Here is a 15,941-nt window from a genome sequence, read left to right as displayed (position 1 = left end):
TTTTCTAGAGCATTTAGATGTCCAAAACCCATTGATTTCAATGGCAGTTAGATTCCTAGCTGCTTTCAAATAACCCTCTAGGTGCCTAAATACACCCTGAGGCCTGGATATATAAAGAGACCCAGGCGTGGTGACCTGCAGTGTGGCAACACCTAACTTTTAGGCATGTAGAAAATCACTGGGACAACAATAGGGTCACACACAGCCTGAATCAGGTACCCGAGCTTCCTGTATGATGGATAAGGAGAGACAGACACTTAAGAATGGGAGTCACAAAATCCAGCATGCTAGGAGGGGAGGCGCATGAGTTAGCTGATGGGAGATGCCAGGGAGAGGAGTGTGTACTAGCTCAGAGAGACACCTAAGTCCAGTCAGGGAGGCCCCTGTGTCTGCTAGCGAACCACAAACCAGGGGAATACAGACGCATGCTCCTTTCGGGGCCCGATCTGGTAGTGCCCAATACTTAATTACCTCAAATAGATACTCCCGTATAACCAAACACATCTCACCCGCCCAAACCCCCACCCACCAAAAACATCTGGAACAAAGAAACAAATCAACTAACTTATAAAATACAGTACATCCTCGCTATAACGAACCCCTGGGAATCCAAGCCATTTGTTTGTTAAAACCAAGGGTTCATTACAGAAAAAGAGCCCTGCCTCTGGGGGCAGCAGCTGACATCTTGATCACCATGGCCATAGTGGAGGCTAACAGTTCTTCCAGCCCTAGATCAGAAGTGGGGACAGAAAGCTCCTCCGACCCCGGGGCTGCGCTGGAGGGAGGGGCAGAATTTTTACTCCCTACCTTGAAAAAAGGAGAAGAGACAGATACCCCATGAGTCCACTAGTGAATTCGATATGATAATTGATTTTATGTGGAAAGTGCTCTGATACCATGGTGAAGGGTGGCAGTACAAAAGCAACAGACTGATTGATCTATCAAGAGGGAGGTCGGTATGTATGGGGATGGATCGATAGCTAGACAGCAATAAGTTCATGGAGGATACTTCTGTCAATGCCTATGAACCAAGGGGGTCAGGAATGCAGTCCCTTGTAGGTGTCCCTAAGCCTCTGACTGCCAGATGCTGGGGTTGAACAACACAGTATGGGTTACTCAATAATTGCCCTGTTGTGTTCATTCTCTGTAGCATCTGGTAGAAAACTGTGTGAAGACAGGATAATGGGCTAGATGAACCTTTAGTCTGACCCAGTATGGCCATTCTTATGTTCTTAGCTAGACAGATAGATAGATTTTTATCTTATTTATATAGGTGAAAATTTATAGCAACTCCATTGACCTGAGTGGAGTTTTTGTAGATATTTACCAGTGTAAATATGTCAGTGTATATAAATGGATCGCACATTATGTTCTCATGGAAACAATAATGTCAACAGTTGATTATATTGATAAAGAAACACAGAATGAGATGATGGTCCTTGCAGAAAGATGGCCTTTTTATTTTTTGGACAATAGCCTTGACCCAATCATTTTCCAAAGGGCAGCATTGATATCCTTGTTCCTCATGCTATAAATGATCAGATTCTTCATGGGAGGCACCACGGAATTAAAAAACAGCTACCATGAGATCTGGACGTGAGGTTAAGCTGGAGGTGGGTTTAATATAGGCAAAACTAGCAGTGCAAACAAACATGGAGACCACAATGAGGTCAGGGAGGCAAGTTGAGAAGGCTTTATGACGGCCCTGCTCAAAGGGGATTCTCAACACTGTTTTGAAGATCAGAACATATGACACAATTATATGACACTGCAAAACTGGTACAGTGGATTGGACAGTTTTTACTCTGCCTTTATTCTGCCAAAACTCACAGTGGAGGAAATTCTGATCTCAGAGATTAAGCCAAAATAATTCCAATGACTTCAGCTTTACTCTGGTGTTACTGAGAACCCAGGCTGGTCCAACCAAAGTCTTGATTGATTGAACACTTATAAATAACTCACAATTTGGCTACTAAATAGCCTTTTTCAGCAATTTATAACTATAGATCAATACATCAGCTGCAGATATTCCAAGCCCAATTGTCTTCTCTCACATATCTTGGAGAAAGGTAAAAATGCTACCAAGAAATAAGGACCCGAAGCCAATTCACGGTGTGAATATTCCTATCATTCACAACATGCATATAGCCAGTGATTCCCAATTTTGTAGTTGTACATTTGATTTTTCCTTGGTAAGCGAAGAACTTTGCACTTGTCTTTACTGAATTTCCTCTTGTTGATTTTAGACCGATTCTCCAACTAGTCAAGGTCATTTTGAATTCTTATCGTGTCCTCCAAAGTCTTTGCAACCCCTCCCAGTTTAGTGTCATCTGCAAGATTTATGAACAGAATTTCTCCTCTGTTATCCAAGTTGTTAATAAAAATATTAAATCATGGCCTTAAAAATACCACCAGAAAAGAGTTGCAGGTTTTGATTGTAAAACTATGGGAGGAGATTTTCACCTAGGGGACTGAGATTCGCAATTCCCATAAAAACTAATTGGAATTTTGGTGGCCAAATATCTTCTATAGGCAACCTTGAAAATCCCATCAGTGATCAGATTGGCCAAACCATGAACATAAAATAGCCTACATTGCCAAGAGAGAGATAGAGATGTGTTACTCTGAGGTGTTGCCTAATTCAGCTAAAATCTCCCAGAATTAATTGTAATAGATCTGGTCAATAAATGGGGCATAGGATCAGAATCCTCTTACTCCCTTCAAATAATTCAAACTTTCTTTAAATAATTCATAGAAATTTAGAATTTTTTTTCAAAATCTACCATCCTGTGGCGCTTTTAGAGAAATGTTGTACTCCTTTTTGGTGGAGTACAAATTAGATTAATAGGCCATCAGGGACCAAAGTGACTGTCTAGTCTGACCTCCTATATAAACAAGTCCAGAAACCATCCCTAAAACAATACCTAGAGCGAATCCTTTAGAAAAACATTCAATCTTGATTTGAAAGTTGTCAGTGACGGAATCTACAAAATAAGTATTTAATAATAAACTAAATGAAATATTCACAGGAGATTAATGGAGCTGGGCACTTGTCTCCTGTAGAAAGCCAATAGGATTTAGACACACAAATCCAGTAGGTTCCTTTGAATACTACAGCCTATCTGGATAATGAGGGCATGCAGTTACTTTGTAGCAGATAAAACTCTATGGGGGTAGAAAATCATCTTCCTCATGCCATAGACTATTCACTAGCTGAGGATGATGAGACTCCACCATGGGCAGGTTATTCGAGAACTGTCCTCTATAGGGCCTCTTAGTATGAAGTTAATTCGAAATTATTTTTTTTTAATTTTCGGAAACAATTTTATACATTCAGAGTTGTGTGTCCCCACTAAAGTGCATGAATTCAGTGCAGTGCATCCACAGTACCGAGACTACCATCAAATGTCGGAGCGGTGCACTATGGGAAGCTCTCTCACAGTTCTCGCAGTCTCTGTTGCCCATTGAAATTGTGGGTTAAGCTCCTGGAGCACGATGGGGCAAAAATATTCTTGCAGGTGTTTCTGGGTATGTGCCGTCACTCGCTCCTCCCTCCTTGAAAGCTATGGCAGACGCCGTACTGCCAGCAGATGGTGCAGCATGGTGCACTGCCTGTCTCCTGGTACTATGAATCCACCTCGCATGTCCTCTCGTCTTTCTATCTACTCTTTTATCTAAGAATTTCCCACCTTTTTTGGCTACCATGAACAGATCCACTCAGCTTCTGCTGCTTTTTCCATGTTGTCTGTCCTGGGCTCCTGTGGAAGCTACAGAAAGCAACAAATCCCTGCTGTTTTTTGGCCATCGTGAACAAAGCCGCACAGCTTCCGCCTCAAACTCTGCTCTCCCGCTCTTGCAGCTCTAACAAGGTTCCCAACTCCGTGAAAGCTACAGAAGACAACCATTTACCACCTTTATCGGCCATCTTGAACCAAATAGCTCATTTCACGCCTTTTTCCAGGATTACTCTTGCAGGCGCCATAGCCCAGCAAGCATGGAGCCCGCTCAGATCTCCGCTGCAGTTTTGGCCATTGTAAATACCTCGCACATTATCCAGCAGTATGTGCAGTACCTGCAAAACTGGGCGAGGAAGTGATGACAGCACAATTACTATACTGATGAGGACATGGACACAGACATTCCTAGAAGCACGGCATGTGGCAATTGGGAGATCATGGTGGTGTTGGGCCAGGTTCATGCAGTGGAACACCAATTCTGGACCCAGGAAACAAGCACAGACTGGTGGGACCACATAGTGTTGCAGGTCTGAGATGATTCCCAGTGACTGAGAAACTTTCGTATGCACAGGGCCACTTTCATGGAACTTTGGGACTTGCTGTCCCCTGCCCTGAAGTGCAAAGACATCAGAATGAGAGCAGCCCTCACAGCTGAGAAGCGAATGGCCATAGCACTGTGGAAGCTCATAACGCCCGACAGCTACCGGTCAGTCGGGAATTAGTTTGGAGCGGGCAAATCTACTGTGGGGGCTGCAGTGCTGCAAGTAGCCAACACAATCATTGACCAGCTGCTATCAAGGGTAGTGACTTTGGGAAATCTGCAGACCATTGTGGATGACTTTAATGCTTTGAGGTTCTCTAACTGTGGCTGGGCAATAGAGAGAACAGAGATCTCTATCTTGGCTCCGGCATACTGGAGTGGCCAGTAGGTAAACCACAAGGGGTACTTTTCCATGGTGCTGCAAGCACTGGTGGATCACAAGGGACATTTCACCAGTATCAGCGTGGGATGGCTGGGAAAGATGCATGATGCTCGCATCTTCGGATTTTCTGGTCTGTTTGAACAGCTGCAGGAAGGGACTTACTTTCCAAACCAGAAAATTACTGTTGGGAGTGTTGAAATGCCTATAGTTATCCTTGGGGACCTAGCCTACCCTTTAATGTCATGGATCATGTAGCTGTACACAGGCACCCTGGACAGTAGTAAGGAGCAGTTCAGCTATAGGCTGAGAAAGTGCAGAGTGGTGGTAGAATGTGCTTTTGGATGTTTGAAAGGGCGCTGGCGCAGTTTACTGGTTCGTTTAGATCTCAGCACAACCCATATTCCAATTGTAATTGCTGCTTGTTGTGAGACATTTATGGAGGGGTGGGAGGTTGAGGCAACTCGGCTGACAGCCAGTTTCACACAGCCAGACAAGATGGCAGAAGCGCGCAGCAGGGTGTGCTGCGCATCAGAGAAGCTTTGAAAGTCAGTTTCATGACTGGCCAGGGTACTGTGTGACAGTTGTGTTTGTTTCTCTTGAAGTTACTCACCTCCTATATATATGAAAGGAAATAAAGTCTAAATTGTTTAAAAACTGTTCTTTATTGTTTTTTACACAACACACTGAGAGAAATCAAAAGGCAGACTGGGCGGGGGGGTATTGGATTAGGGAGGTGGAGGAGGAGGGAAGGACAGGTCCAAAAACCAAATCAAAAGTTTGCATATGCCAGCTTTCTGGTGCTTGGGCAATCCTCTGGGGCTGAGTGAATAGATCCCCGTAGTCTCCCCCTCGTGTTCTTGGGCATCTGGATGAGGAGGCTGTGGAACTTGGGGAGGAGGGAGGGTGGTTATACAGGGGCTGCAGTGGCAGTCTGTGGTATTACTGCCTTTGTCGCATTACATCCACCATACAGCAGAGCATGTCAGTTTGTTCCCCCATGAGCTTTACCCATAGTGATCTGCCAGATCTCATCTGCACGTCCCTCCTCTCTTCATGTTCCTGTAATACTTGTTGGGACTCTGCAACTGTTTGCCTCCATGCATTCAGCTGGGCCCTATCAGTGCCAGAGGATTGCATGAGCTCAGCGAACATGTCTTCTGGAGTTTGTTTTTTCCACCTTCTAATCTGGACCAGCTTCCAGGATGGAGTAGATAGGGGACACGTTGAAACATTTGCATCTTTGGGAGGAGAAAAAGAGAGGGTAGTATATTAAAATATAACTTTCAGAGAACAAAGGGGACAGTTTGGTATGAGTAAGCCATCACACACAGGCAGGCAACAGAATTCAGCTTGCAGGCAGCCTAGGGGCACGCGGGTTTCTATTTCTTCTACATTCATTTCAATGTTATCAAACTGCTGGGACCCCTTTCCTATAGCAAGCAATGCCTAGTGGGTTTGCCATAAAGGAGGGTCTGTGGGCTCTCTGGGATGATCACTTCACACAACACCCAACTCCCCTCCCCCTCTGCACCCACTACGTGGCTTCGATGAGGCTTTGAGCAGAGATGAGCGCTTTAAACTATACACGAACAGTAAACTCGAGTCATGAATTCAGATCAGGAGTTCCGATGCTCCATCCTCTGTTTTAGCCTGATTTCCATGTTTGCTGCATGTGACTTCGATCAGGCTCTCACTCACCAGAAGTACCCTCTCCAGGGTCATGGTTTGGAAGCCAGCCTTGAGAGTCAGGGGAAGCTATTGACTCCAGCGTTAAGCATAGTTCCTGGATGGGGGGGAAACGGAGTCCCCACTTGCTGTCTGTGCACTGTTCTCCTCCTCTTCCTTTTCCTCTTCTTCTTCATCCTCCAATGACTCTTCATCCTCATTACATGCAACTCCCCCCTTGCAGGTGTCCACGGACAGTGGTGGGGTATTGTTGGCGTCACCCCCCATAGCTGCATGCAGCTCATGGTAGAAGCAGAATGTATGGGGCTGTGACCCAGAGCACCCATTTGCCTCCCTGGCTTTTTGGTATGCTTTCCTGAGCTCCTTGATTTTTGTATGACACTGCTCTGTGTCCCTGGTGTAGCCTCTTTCCATCATGGCCCTGGAAACTTTAGCGTACGCATTTGTATTCCCTTTTTTGGAACATAGTTCTACCGAAACAGACTCATCTCCCCAACATGCGATGAGATTCAGTACCTCCCATTCGGACCATGCTGGAGCTTGTCTACGAATCCAGGACTGCGTGATCTTCTGTGATGGTGGACTCTGCGTGGTCGCCTGTGATGGTGGACTGTGCTGACAGTCACCTGTGCTGCTAGTGACCAAACAGGAAATGAAATTCAAAAGTTCCCAGGGCTTTTCCTGCCCACCTGGCTAGTGCATCGGAGTTGAGAGTGTTGTACAGAGCGATCAGAAGGGAGCATTCTGGGATAGCTCCTGGAGGCCAATTACGTTGAATTGTGTCAACAATACCTTTAACCTGGGATTGCAATTTAAGCGCTACTCCACTTCCAAGGTGGAGTACAGAAATTTATTTAAAGAACCCTTTAAGCTGAAAAAGTCAGTTTGGTCATGTGGACGGAATACTTTTTTTTTTTCAAATTAACTCGGCTAATTCCAAAAAAACAGACTAGTGTAGATCAGGCCTTAGACTTTCCTCTGAATCAGGTGGTACTGGCCACTATCAGGGACAGAATACTGGACTGGATAGTCCAAACATCTTCCCCAGTTAGAAAGTTCCTATGACAAGCAGATGCTGTCAAATAAAATTACAATGTTGCACCCATGTCAACTCAAAAGCATTTAATTTAGTTTTATTTACTCATTATTAAATGAAATGGCCAAAAATGAAAATTATATTTTAGTGGGAAATGTCAAGGTTTTGTTTTCATAGAAACATCCATAATATTGCTTTTGGATGGGGTGCTGGGCAAAAAAATGAAACTGGAGACTGAAAAGCGTTTGCTTTTCAATAAACTTCTCTAGTAAAAATGCCAGTTTATGGTAAATATGTTCTAGTTTTGGGAAAAGATTGAAAACTTTCCCCCCAAAACCTGAAAAAGTACACCAAAGAGTTTTCCATTGCAGGTTTTCATAAAACCAAACCCCAAAACAACTTCCCACCACCAACAAACAAAAACCTGTAGAATAATGAATTCAAAATGAATTTTCTCCACACCAAGATTATTTTCAATGACAAGCAATTTTTCTTCAAAAAGCTGTTTTGTCAGGAAGATAATTTTGAGTATCTCCACTCATTATGAATTATCCTTCATGTTATAATTATTATCCCCATTGGATGGATGACAAACCGAGGAATGGAGCAGTAAAGGGACTGAACAAAGCGAGAGGAATAGTTGAGATCAGATCTCAGAACAGCTTGGACCTTAGTTTTTTAATTAATTATCTTATAGTTGAACCTGATATGAGAGGCCAATAATTTTAGGTAAGACACACTCTCCGCTCCAAGGAGCTTACAGTAGAAAAGACAGGAGGGGAAAGACAGCCCGAGGAAATGACTTTCCCAAGGTAACACAGCAGGTCAGCAGCAGGGCTAGGAATTGATGCCAGATGTCTGGAGTACAGTCCTGTGTGCCCGCAGTGTTTGCCTCCTAATCTTTCCTCTAGACCCTACTGCCTCGTTGTAATTGTGATTATTTTAATTTCTGAAAACTCTTCAGGGAACTAGAGGGCAAGAGAAATGAACTGTTGCCGATGGGCTGTTTAGGGCACCAGGGAGTGAGTCCCACAAGCCCTTAGAAAACAGACATGGATAAATCACCTTCCTGCAGCACCAAAGTTTTGGACACACAGTTCATCCAGAGACAGCACAGATCTCAGTGTATTTCCAGCAGCTCAGCCTCAGTGTGAGGGGGGAATGGCCTCTCATAGGACAGTGATAAGGGCATTAGATAGAGAGATTGGTGAATAAAGCAGTGTGTATGGGGCTAGAGAGAGAGGGGTAATCAATTGCAGTCTGTAGCTGGAGGAGAAAAGACATCTCAGTCTGGGAAGATTCCATACAGACCAGCACCGTAAGTTTGCTCTTGCAATTAAATATATTTGGGAATTACACAGTGGCACTTTAAGGATGAAATTATAAGTGACAACAGATTTTTTTCATAGTTTCACTCTTAGCTCAATTTGGGCCTGGGAAACTGAGGCAGTCCAAAGAATAGAGGGCAGAATATCCGTGCCTCAGTTTCTTTCTATTGGGAGTGGGGAAACTGATGAAATTGACACACAGATAATTAGAATGGATTGAGGAGTTTACATTAAAATTGTCCAAAAATTGTGACAAACACTATCAGCTCATTGCTATTTTTCTCTATGTATACATTAGTTTGTTGTTATTGCAGTCTATCTCTCTGTTTGTACTTTTCTCTCTATATTAGTTTGCTTTTACTTCTCTATCTACCTGTTTGTGTTAGTTCTGTGTTTCTCCTCCACTATCTGTATTTATTCTTTTCTTACTTGTGCTGCTCTGTTAGTTTGTTGTTACATCTATCTATCTTACATCGTCTGTTTGTGTTTGGTTGTCACTTTATTGTTACTTCTGTCTATTAGATTACGGCAAGGGCACTTGAGTCAAATGTGTTAAAATAGTGGTGACTAGGAGCCAGGACTCTTTGGTACTATTCCCAGCCCTGGAAAAGCAAGTGAGTCTAATGGGTAAGAGTAGTGAGGACTGAGAGCCAGAACTCCTGAGTTTTATGTGTGGCTCTGGGAGAAAGTTGAATCCAGTGTGTAGAGGAGAGGAGCCAGAATAGGGGGTTCTATTTCTGTATCTCATAAGGACTGTGGGACAAGCACTTCTCATAACTTGAAGCTGAATGGTTAGGGCACTCAGCTGGCCTGTGACAGACTCAGGTTCAATCCGTCTCTCTGACTGATTCATAGACTCTAGGACTGGAAGGGACCTCGAGAGGTCATCAAGTCCAGTCCCCTACCCTCATGGCAGGACCAAATACTGTCTAGACCATCCCTGAGAGACATTTATCTAACCTACTCTTAAATATTTCCAGAGATGGAGATTCCACAACCTCCCTAGGCAATGTATTCCAGTGTTTAACTACCCTGACGGTTAGGAACTTTTTTCTAATGTCCAACCTAAATCTCCCTTGCTGCAGTTTAAGCCCATTGCTTCTTGTTCTATCATTAGAGGCTAAGGTGAACAAGTTTTCTCCCTCCTCCTGATGACACCCTTTTAGATACCTGAAAACTGCTATCATGTCCCCTCTCAGTCTTCTCTTTTCCAAACTAAATAAACCCAATTCTTTCAGCTTTCCTTCATAAATCATGTTCTCAAGACCTTTAATCATTCTTGTTGCTCTTCTCTGGACCCTCTCCAATTTCTCCACATCTTTCTTGAAATGCGGTGCCCAGAACTGGACACAATACTCCAGTTGAGGCCTAACCAGTGCAGAGTAGAGAGGAAGAATGACTTCTCGTGCCTTGTTTACAACACATCTGTTAATGCATCCCAGAATCACGTTTGCTTTTTTTGCAACGGTATCACACTGTTGACTCATATTAAGCTTGTGGTCCACTATGACCTCTTAGATCTCTTTCTGCCATACTCCTTCCTAGACAGTCTCTTCTCATTCTGTATGTGTGAAACTGATTGTTCCTTCCTAAGTGGAGCACTTTGCATTTGTCTTTATTGAACTTCATCCGGTTTACCTCAGACCATTTCTCCAATTTGTCCAGATCATTTTGAATTTTGACCCTGTCCTCCAAAGCAGTTGCAATCCCTCCCAGTTTGGTATTGTCTGCAAACTTAATAAGTGTACTTTCTATGCCAACATCTAAGTCGTTGATGAAGATATTGAACAAAGCCAGTCCCAAAACAGAGCCCTGTGGAACCCCACTTGTTATACTTTTCCAGCAGGATTGGGAGCCATTAATAACTACTCTCTGAGTACGGTTATCCAGCCAGTTATGCACCCACCTTATAGTAGCCCCATCTAAATTGTATTTGCCTAGTTTATCGATAAGGATATCATGCGAGACCATATCAAATGCCTTTCTAAAGTCTAGGTATACCATATCCACTGCTTCTCCCTTATCCACAAGGCTCGTTATCCTATCAAAGAAAGCTATCAGATTGGTTTGACACAATTTGTTCTTTACAAATCCATGCTGGCTATTCCCTATCACCTTACCACCTTCCAAGTGTTTGCAGATGATTTCTTTAATTACTTTCTCCTTTATCTTCCCTGGCACAGAAGTTAAACTAACTGGTCTGTAGTTTCCTGGGTTGTTTTTATTTCCCTTTTTATAGATGGGCACTATATTTGCCCTTTTCCAGTCTTCTGGAATCTCTCCCAACTCCCATGACTTTCCAAAGACAATAGCTAGAGGCTCAGATACCTCCTCTACTAACTCCTTGAGTATTCTAGGATGCATTTCATCAGGCCCTGGTGACTTACACGCATCTAACTTTTATAAGTGATTTTTAACTTGCTCTTTTTTTATTTTGTCTTCTAAACCTACCTTCTTCCCATAAGCATTCACTATGTTAGAGATTCCTTCAGACTTCTCAGTGAAGACCGAAACAAAGAGGTCATTAAGCATCTCTGCCATTTCCAAGTTTCCTGTTACTGTTTTTCCCTCCTCACTGAGCAGTGGGCCTACCCTGTCCTTGGTCGTCTTCTTCCTTCTAATGTATTGATAAAAAGTCTTCTTGTTTCCCTTTATTCCCGTACATAGTTTGAGCTCATTTTGTGCCTTTGCCTTTCTAATCTTGCCCCTGCATTCCTGTGTTGTTTGCTTATATTCATCCTGTGTAATCTGACCTAGTTTCCATTTTTTATATGACTTCTTTTTATTTTGTAGGTCATGCAAGATCTCGTGGTTAAGCCAAGGTGATCTTTTGCCACATTTTCTATCTTTCCTACTCATCGGAATAGCTTGCTTTTGGGCCCTTAATAGTGTCCCTTTGAAAAACTGCCAGCTCTCCTCAGTTGTTTCTCCCCTCAGTTTTGATTCCCATGGGACCTTACTTATCAGCTCTCTGAGCTTATCAAAATCCACCTTCCTGAAATCCATTGTCTACATTTTGCTGTACTCCCTTCTACCCTTTCTTAGAATTGCAAACTCTATGATTTCATGATCACTTTCACTCAAGCTTCCTTCTACTTTCAAATTCTCAACGAGTTCCTCCCTATTTGTTAAAATCAAGTCTAGAACAGCTTCCCTCCTAGTAGCTTTTTCAAACTTCTGAAATAAAAAGTTGTCTGCAATGCAGTCCAGGAACTTATTGGATAGTCTGTGCCCTGTGGTGTTATTTTCCCAACATATATCTGGATAGTGGAAGTCTCCCATCACCACCAAATCTTGGGCTTTGGATGATTTTGGTAGTTGTTTAAAAAAAACCTCATCCATCTCTTCCACCTGGTTAGGTGGCCTGTAGTAGACTCCTAGCACAACATCACTCTTGTTTTTTACCCCTTTTATCCTAACCCAGAGACTCTCAACACTTCCGTCTCCTATGTCCATCTCCACCTCAGTCCAAGTGTGTACATTTTTAAAATATAAGGCAACACCTCCTCCCTTTTTCCCCTGTCTATCCTTCCTGAGCAAACTATACCCATCCACACCAACATTCCAGTCGTGTGTATTATCCCACCAAGTTTCAGTAATGCCAACAATATCATAGTTATATTTATTTATTAGCCCTTCCAGTTCTTCCTGCCTATTACCCATACTTCTCGCATTTGTATATAGGCATCTAAGATATTGGTTTGATCTTGTCTCCCAGTTTTGCCCTGACCCTCCTTTCTCTCTGCCATTATAGCCCATGCTCCCTCTTATTTCTGACCCATCTCCCAGGTCTTCATGTTCCCCACCTACCTGTGGGCTTTGCTCATCTTTCCCCGTCTAACCTAGTTTAAAGCCCTCCTCACTAGGTTAGCCAGTCTGTGTGCAAATAGGCATTTGTCTATTTGAATTTCCACTTTACAGGAGGGTGCCTGCGCCGCTGGGCTATGGGCTGTCTCAGTCTCTCCTGTTTAGGGTGACCAGACAAAAAGTGTGAAAAATCGGGACAGAGGGTTGGGGGTAATAGGAGCCTATATAAGATAAAGACCCAACAATTGGGACTATTCCTATAAAATTGGAACATCTGATCACCCTACTCCTGTTGTAATTGCTCCATTTTCTATCAATAATTAAATATTTGTTGGAGCAGGGTCTTGAATTTGGCTCTTCCAGGCCCAAGGTGAGTGCCCTAAGTACCACGCTGGAGAATCACGCTCATACACATTTGGTAGCCCAATGACTCGCCATTGTTAATCGCAGCAGTCATTCCTGATGTCAGTAGAAAGTCACTGGGAAAGAGACTGAGATGCAGTCTGATGTAGTGGTTTGTGGTGGGGACTGGGAATCATGATACCTCACTTATGTTCCCAGTTCTGGAAGGGAGTTGAGTACAGTGGGCAGGGCTGGCTCCAGGCATCAGCATTCCAAGAGGCGGCAGTCCCTGTTGTATTGCCCCAAGCAGCGCGCTGAATTGCCACCACGGACGGCGGGGTCAGTCCGTGTGCCCTTAGGGCAGCAGATGCTTTTCCACAGTGAGGGCAATTCAGCAGCTGCTTCAATGTTTAGCTGTCCGAGGCGGCTTCAGCTAAACATAGAAGCTGCTGCCGAATTGCTGCCGCCGTGGAAATGCATGTGCAGCCCTAAGGGCACATGGACTGATCCCGCCACCCGCGGCGGCAATATGGCACGCTCTTGGGGTGGCGAAAACTGTAGAGCCGGTCCTACCAGTGGGAAGAGTGAGAACACCTGGTCTGTATTTCCATCTCCAGGAGGCTTGTTGCATTTAGTGGATTACACCAGGGGGCAAACTGGAAGTCAGGCTCCTGGATTCTCTTCCAAGCTCTGGAAGGGTATTGAGTTGAATGGTAAGAGTATAAGGAGGGGAACCGGAGGGTCTGTCTCCCACAGCAAGCATGGAAATCAGGCTAAAATGGAGGAAAGCATTGGAACTCCTGAGCTGTATTCCTGACTCGAGTTTACTGCATAATTCTGGCTGGGTTTGGTCTCCTCCATGTGAGATAGTGCTCCCATTAGAGCAGTTTAAATGGGGGGTAATTCCATGGTATGCAGTGAAATTACCCCACATTTGCAGCAGTGCCATGACAACAGAATTGGGCCAGCGAGACCCCCAGTTCCCCTCGGTAAACTGAGGATAGTAACATTTATACTCTGTTACCCAGAGATCGTGCACATCTGGCTGACAGAGGAATACAAATACCTCAAAAGCAGTTGATCCTATTTCTCCTCTCCATAACTGTGGTGTAAATCTGGAGTAACTCCACTAGAATCCATTGAGCTGATTCTACTTTTTCTTACCCCAGTGTAAATCAGGAGAAACTCCATTAAAGTCAGTGAGGCTGTTTTCCCCATCCTCATTCCCATATTACACTAATCTTCACAAGCTAAAGGTCTAACTCAAGGAAATTAAGGTGTTTTTTATAAAGGAGAGTTATTTTACTGATCTAATGCTGGCCCTTGCTCTTTTCTTTCCCTCTGCAGACATCACACAATGTCCTTGGAAAGAAAATGTCCAATCAAACCATCGCGACCAAGTTCCTTCTCCTAGGATTCTCTGATTTTCAGGAGCTGCAGATTTTGCACTTTGTGGTATTTCTAGTGATTTACCTTGCAGCCCTGATGGGGAACCTTCTTATCTTCATGGCCATAGCCTTCAACCACCACCTTCACATCCCCATGTACTTCTTCCTGATGAATCTGTCCATCGTAGACTTTGGCTCCATCTCTGTCATTGTTCCCAAATCTATGGCCAACTCCCTCATGAACATCATGTCCATTTCCTATGCTGGATGTGTTGCCCAAGTCTTTTTCCTACTCTTCTTGGTGGGAGCGGATTTTTCCCTTCTCACCGTCATGGCGTATGACCGATATGTCGCCATCTGCCAACCACTGCGCTATGAGACAATAATGAACAGCAGAGCTTGTGTCTTACTAGCAGCTGGTGCCTGGATCAGTGGAATTCTCTACTCTGTACTACACATCGGGAACACATTTGCATTGACCTTCTGTGGAGGCAACATGGTGGATCAGTTCTTCTGTGAAATCCCCCAGCTGCTGAAGCTCACCTGTTCTGACTCATATCTGAGTGAAGTTGGGGTTCTTGTCTTTAGTGTGTGTTTAGTCTTAGGCTGTTTTGTTTTTATCATTTTGTCATATGTTCAGATCTTCAAATCAGTGCTCAGGATCCCCTCTGAGCAGGGACGACATAAAGCCCTCTCTACCTGCCTTCCTCACCTCACTGTGGTCTCCTTGTTTGTTTCCACTGGGGCCTTTTCCTACCTGAAACCCACCTCCAGCTCCCCATCTGCCCTGGATCTTGTGGTGGGAATTCTCTATTCTGTATTGCCACCAGTCATGAATCCAGTTATCTACAGCATGAGGAACAAAGAGATCAAAGCTGCCTTGAGGAGACTGACTGGGTGTAGGTAATTCACTAAGAATTAATATTCTGTCTTTCTCTAACTAAAGTTTGCTTACGTAGTATCTGTTCACTAATGTCAGTTATTTCCGTGACCACACAGCTTGCACACAACCACGTCTGATTTTGACCTCAGTTGCACCAATGCAAATCCAGATTTACTCCGCTGATGTCACTGCCACTGGAGTGATTTACACCAGTAGAAAATCTGGGCCAGTTGTGGAGTAAATGGGTGTAAATTGTATGTGAGAGAGGAATCAGACTTTCATTCTGTGCCAAAACAATGCCTGTTACACTGCTTGGTCACTTGCACCCATTCCATGGCCAGTGAAAACAATGATGGGAGTTGTCTTGCTTGTGTATATAAATCAGGAGTGGCTTCGTTAGAACCAAAGGAGTCAGACTGATGTAAGACTGGGGTAGATGAGAGAAGATATTTCGAGTAGATCTTCAACATATCAGTGTAGTTCCATGGACTCTGAGGGCGCTAAAACAATTTGCGGCATCTGATCTACGGCCTCCAAAGGAGCTGTATATCCATTGCCACTATCTGGGGAGTGCGCCCATTGTCTTATAAACCATCATTCATGGCCGAAGCACGTGAGGCGGACAAGGAGCCAGCCTATGTCAGTCTGGGTCATGTGTACATTCAGGCATGTGAGAGATGGAGAGACTGGCTAGAAATTACAGGAAAGTTTCTAACCACCAGTGTGGTGAGGTTCTGGAGCAGCCTCCCAATGGGAGTTGTGAGGGGTAAATCACAAAATTTCTTTTAAGAGAAACTGAACAGATATCTGA

General features: G+C 44.0%; 1 protein-coding gene across 1 annotated transcript; it reads left to right on the top strand.

Annotated features, from left to right (window-relative positions):
- Window positions 1-14,233: 14,233 nt before the first annotated feature.
- Window positions 14,234-15,154, top strand: LOC127032568 (olfactory receptor 14A16-like). Its single transcript, XM_050919864.1, has one exon. The coding sequence runs from the start codon at window positions 14,234-14,236 to the stop codon at window positions 15,152-15,154; it is 921 nt and encodes a 306-aa protein (XP_050775821.1).
- Window positions 15,155-15,941: the final 787 nt, after the last annotated feature.

The sequence above is a fragment of the Gopherus flavomarginatus genome, chromosome 12 (genome assembly GCF_025201925.1).
Source record: "Gopherus flavomarginatus isolate rGopFla2 chromosome 12, rGopFla2.mat.asm, whole genome shotgun sequence".
Taxonomy (NCBI): domain Eukaryota; kingdom Metazoa; phylum Chordata; order Testudines; family Testudinidae; genus Gopherus; species Gopherus flavomarginatus.
This window is presented reverse-complemented; position numbering and strand designations above follow the sequence as displayed.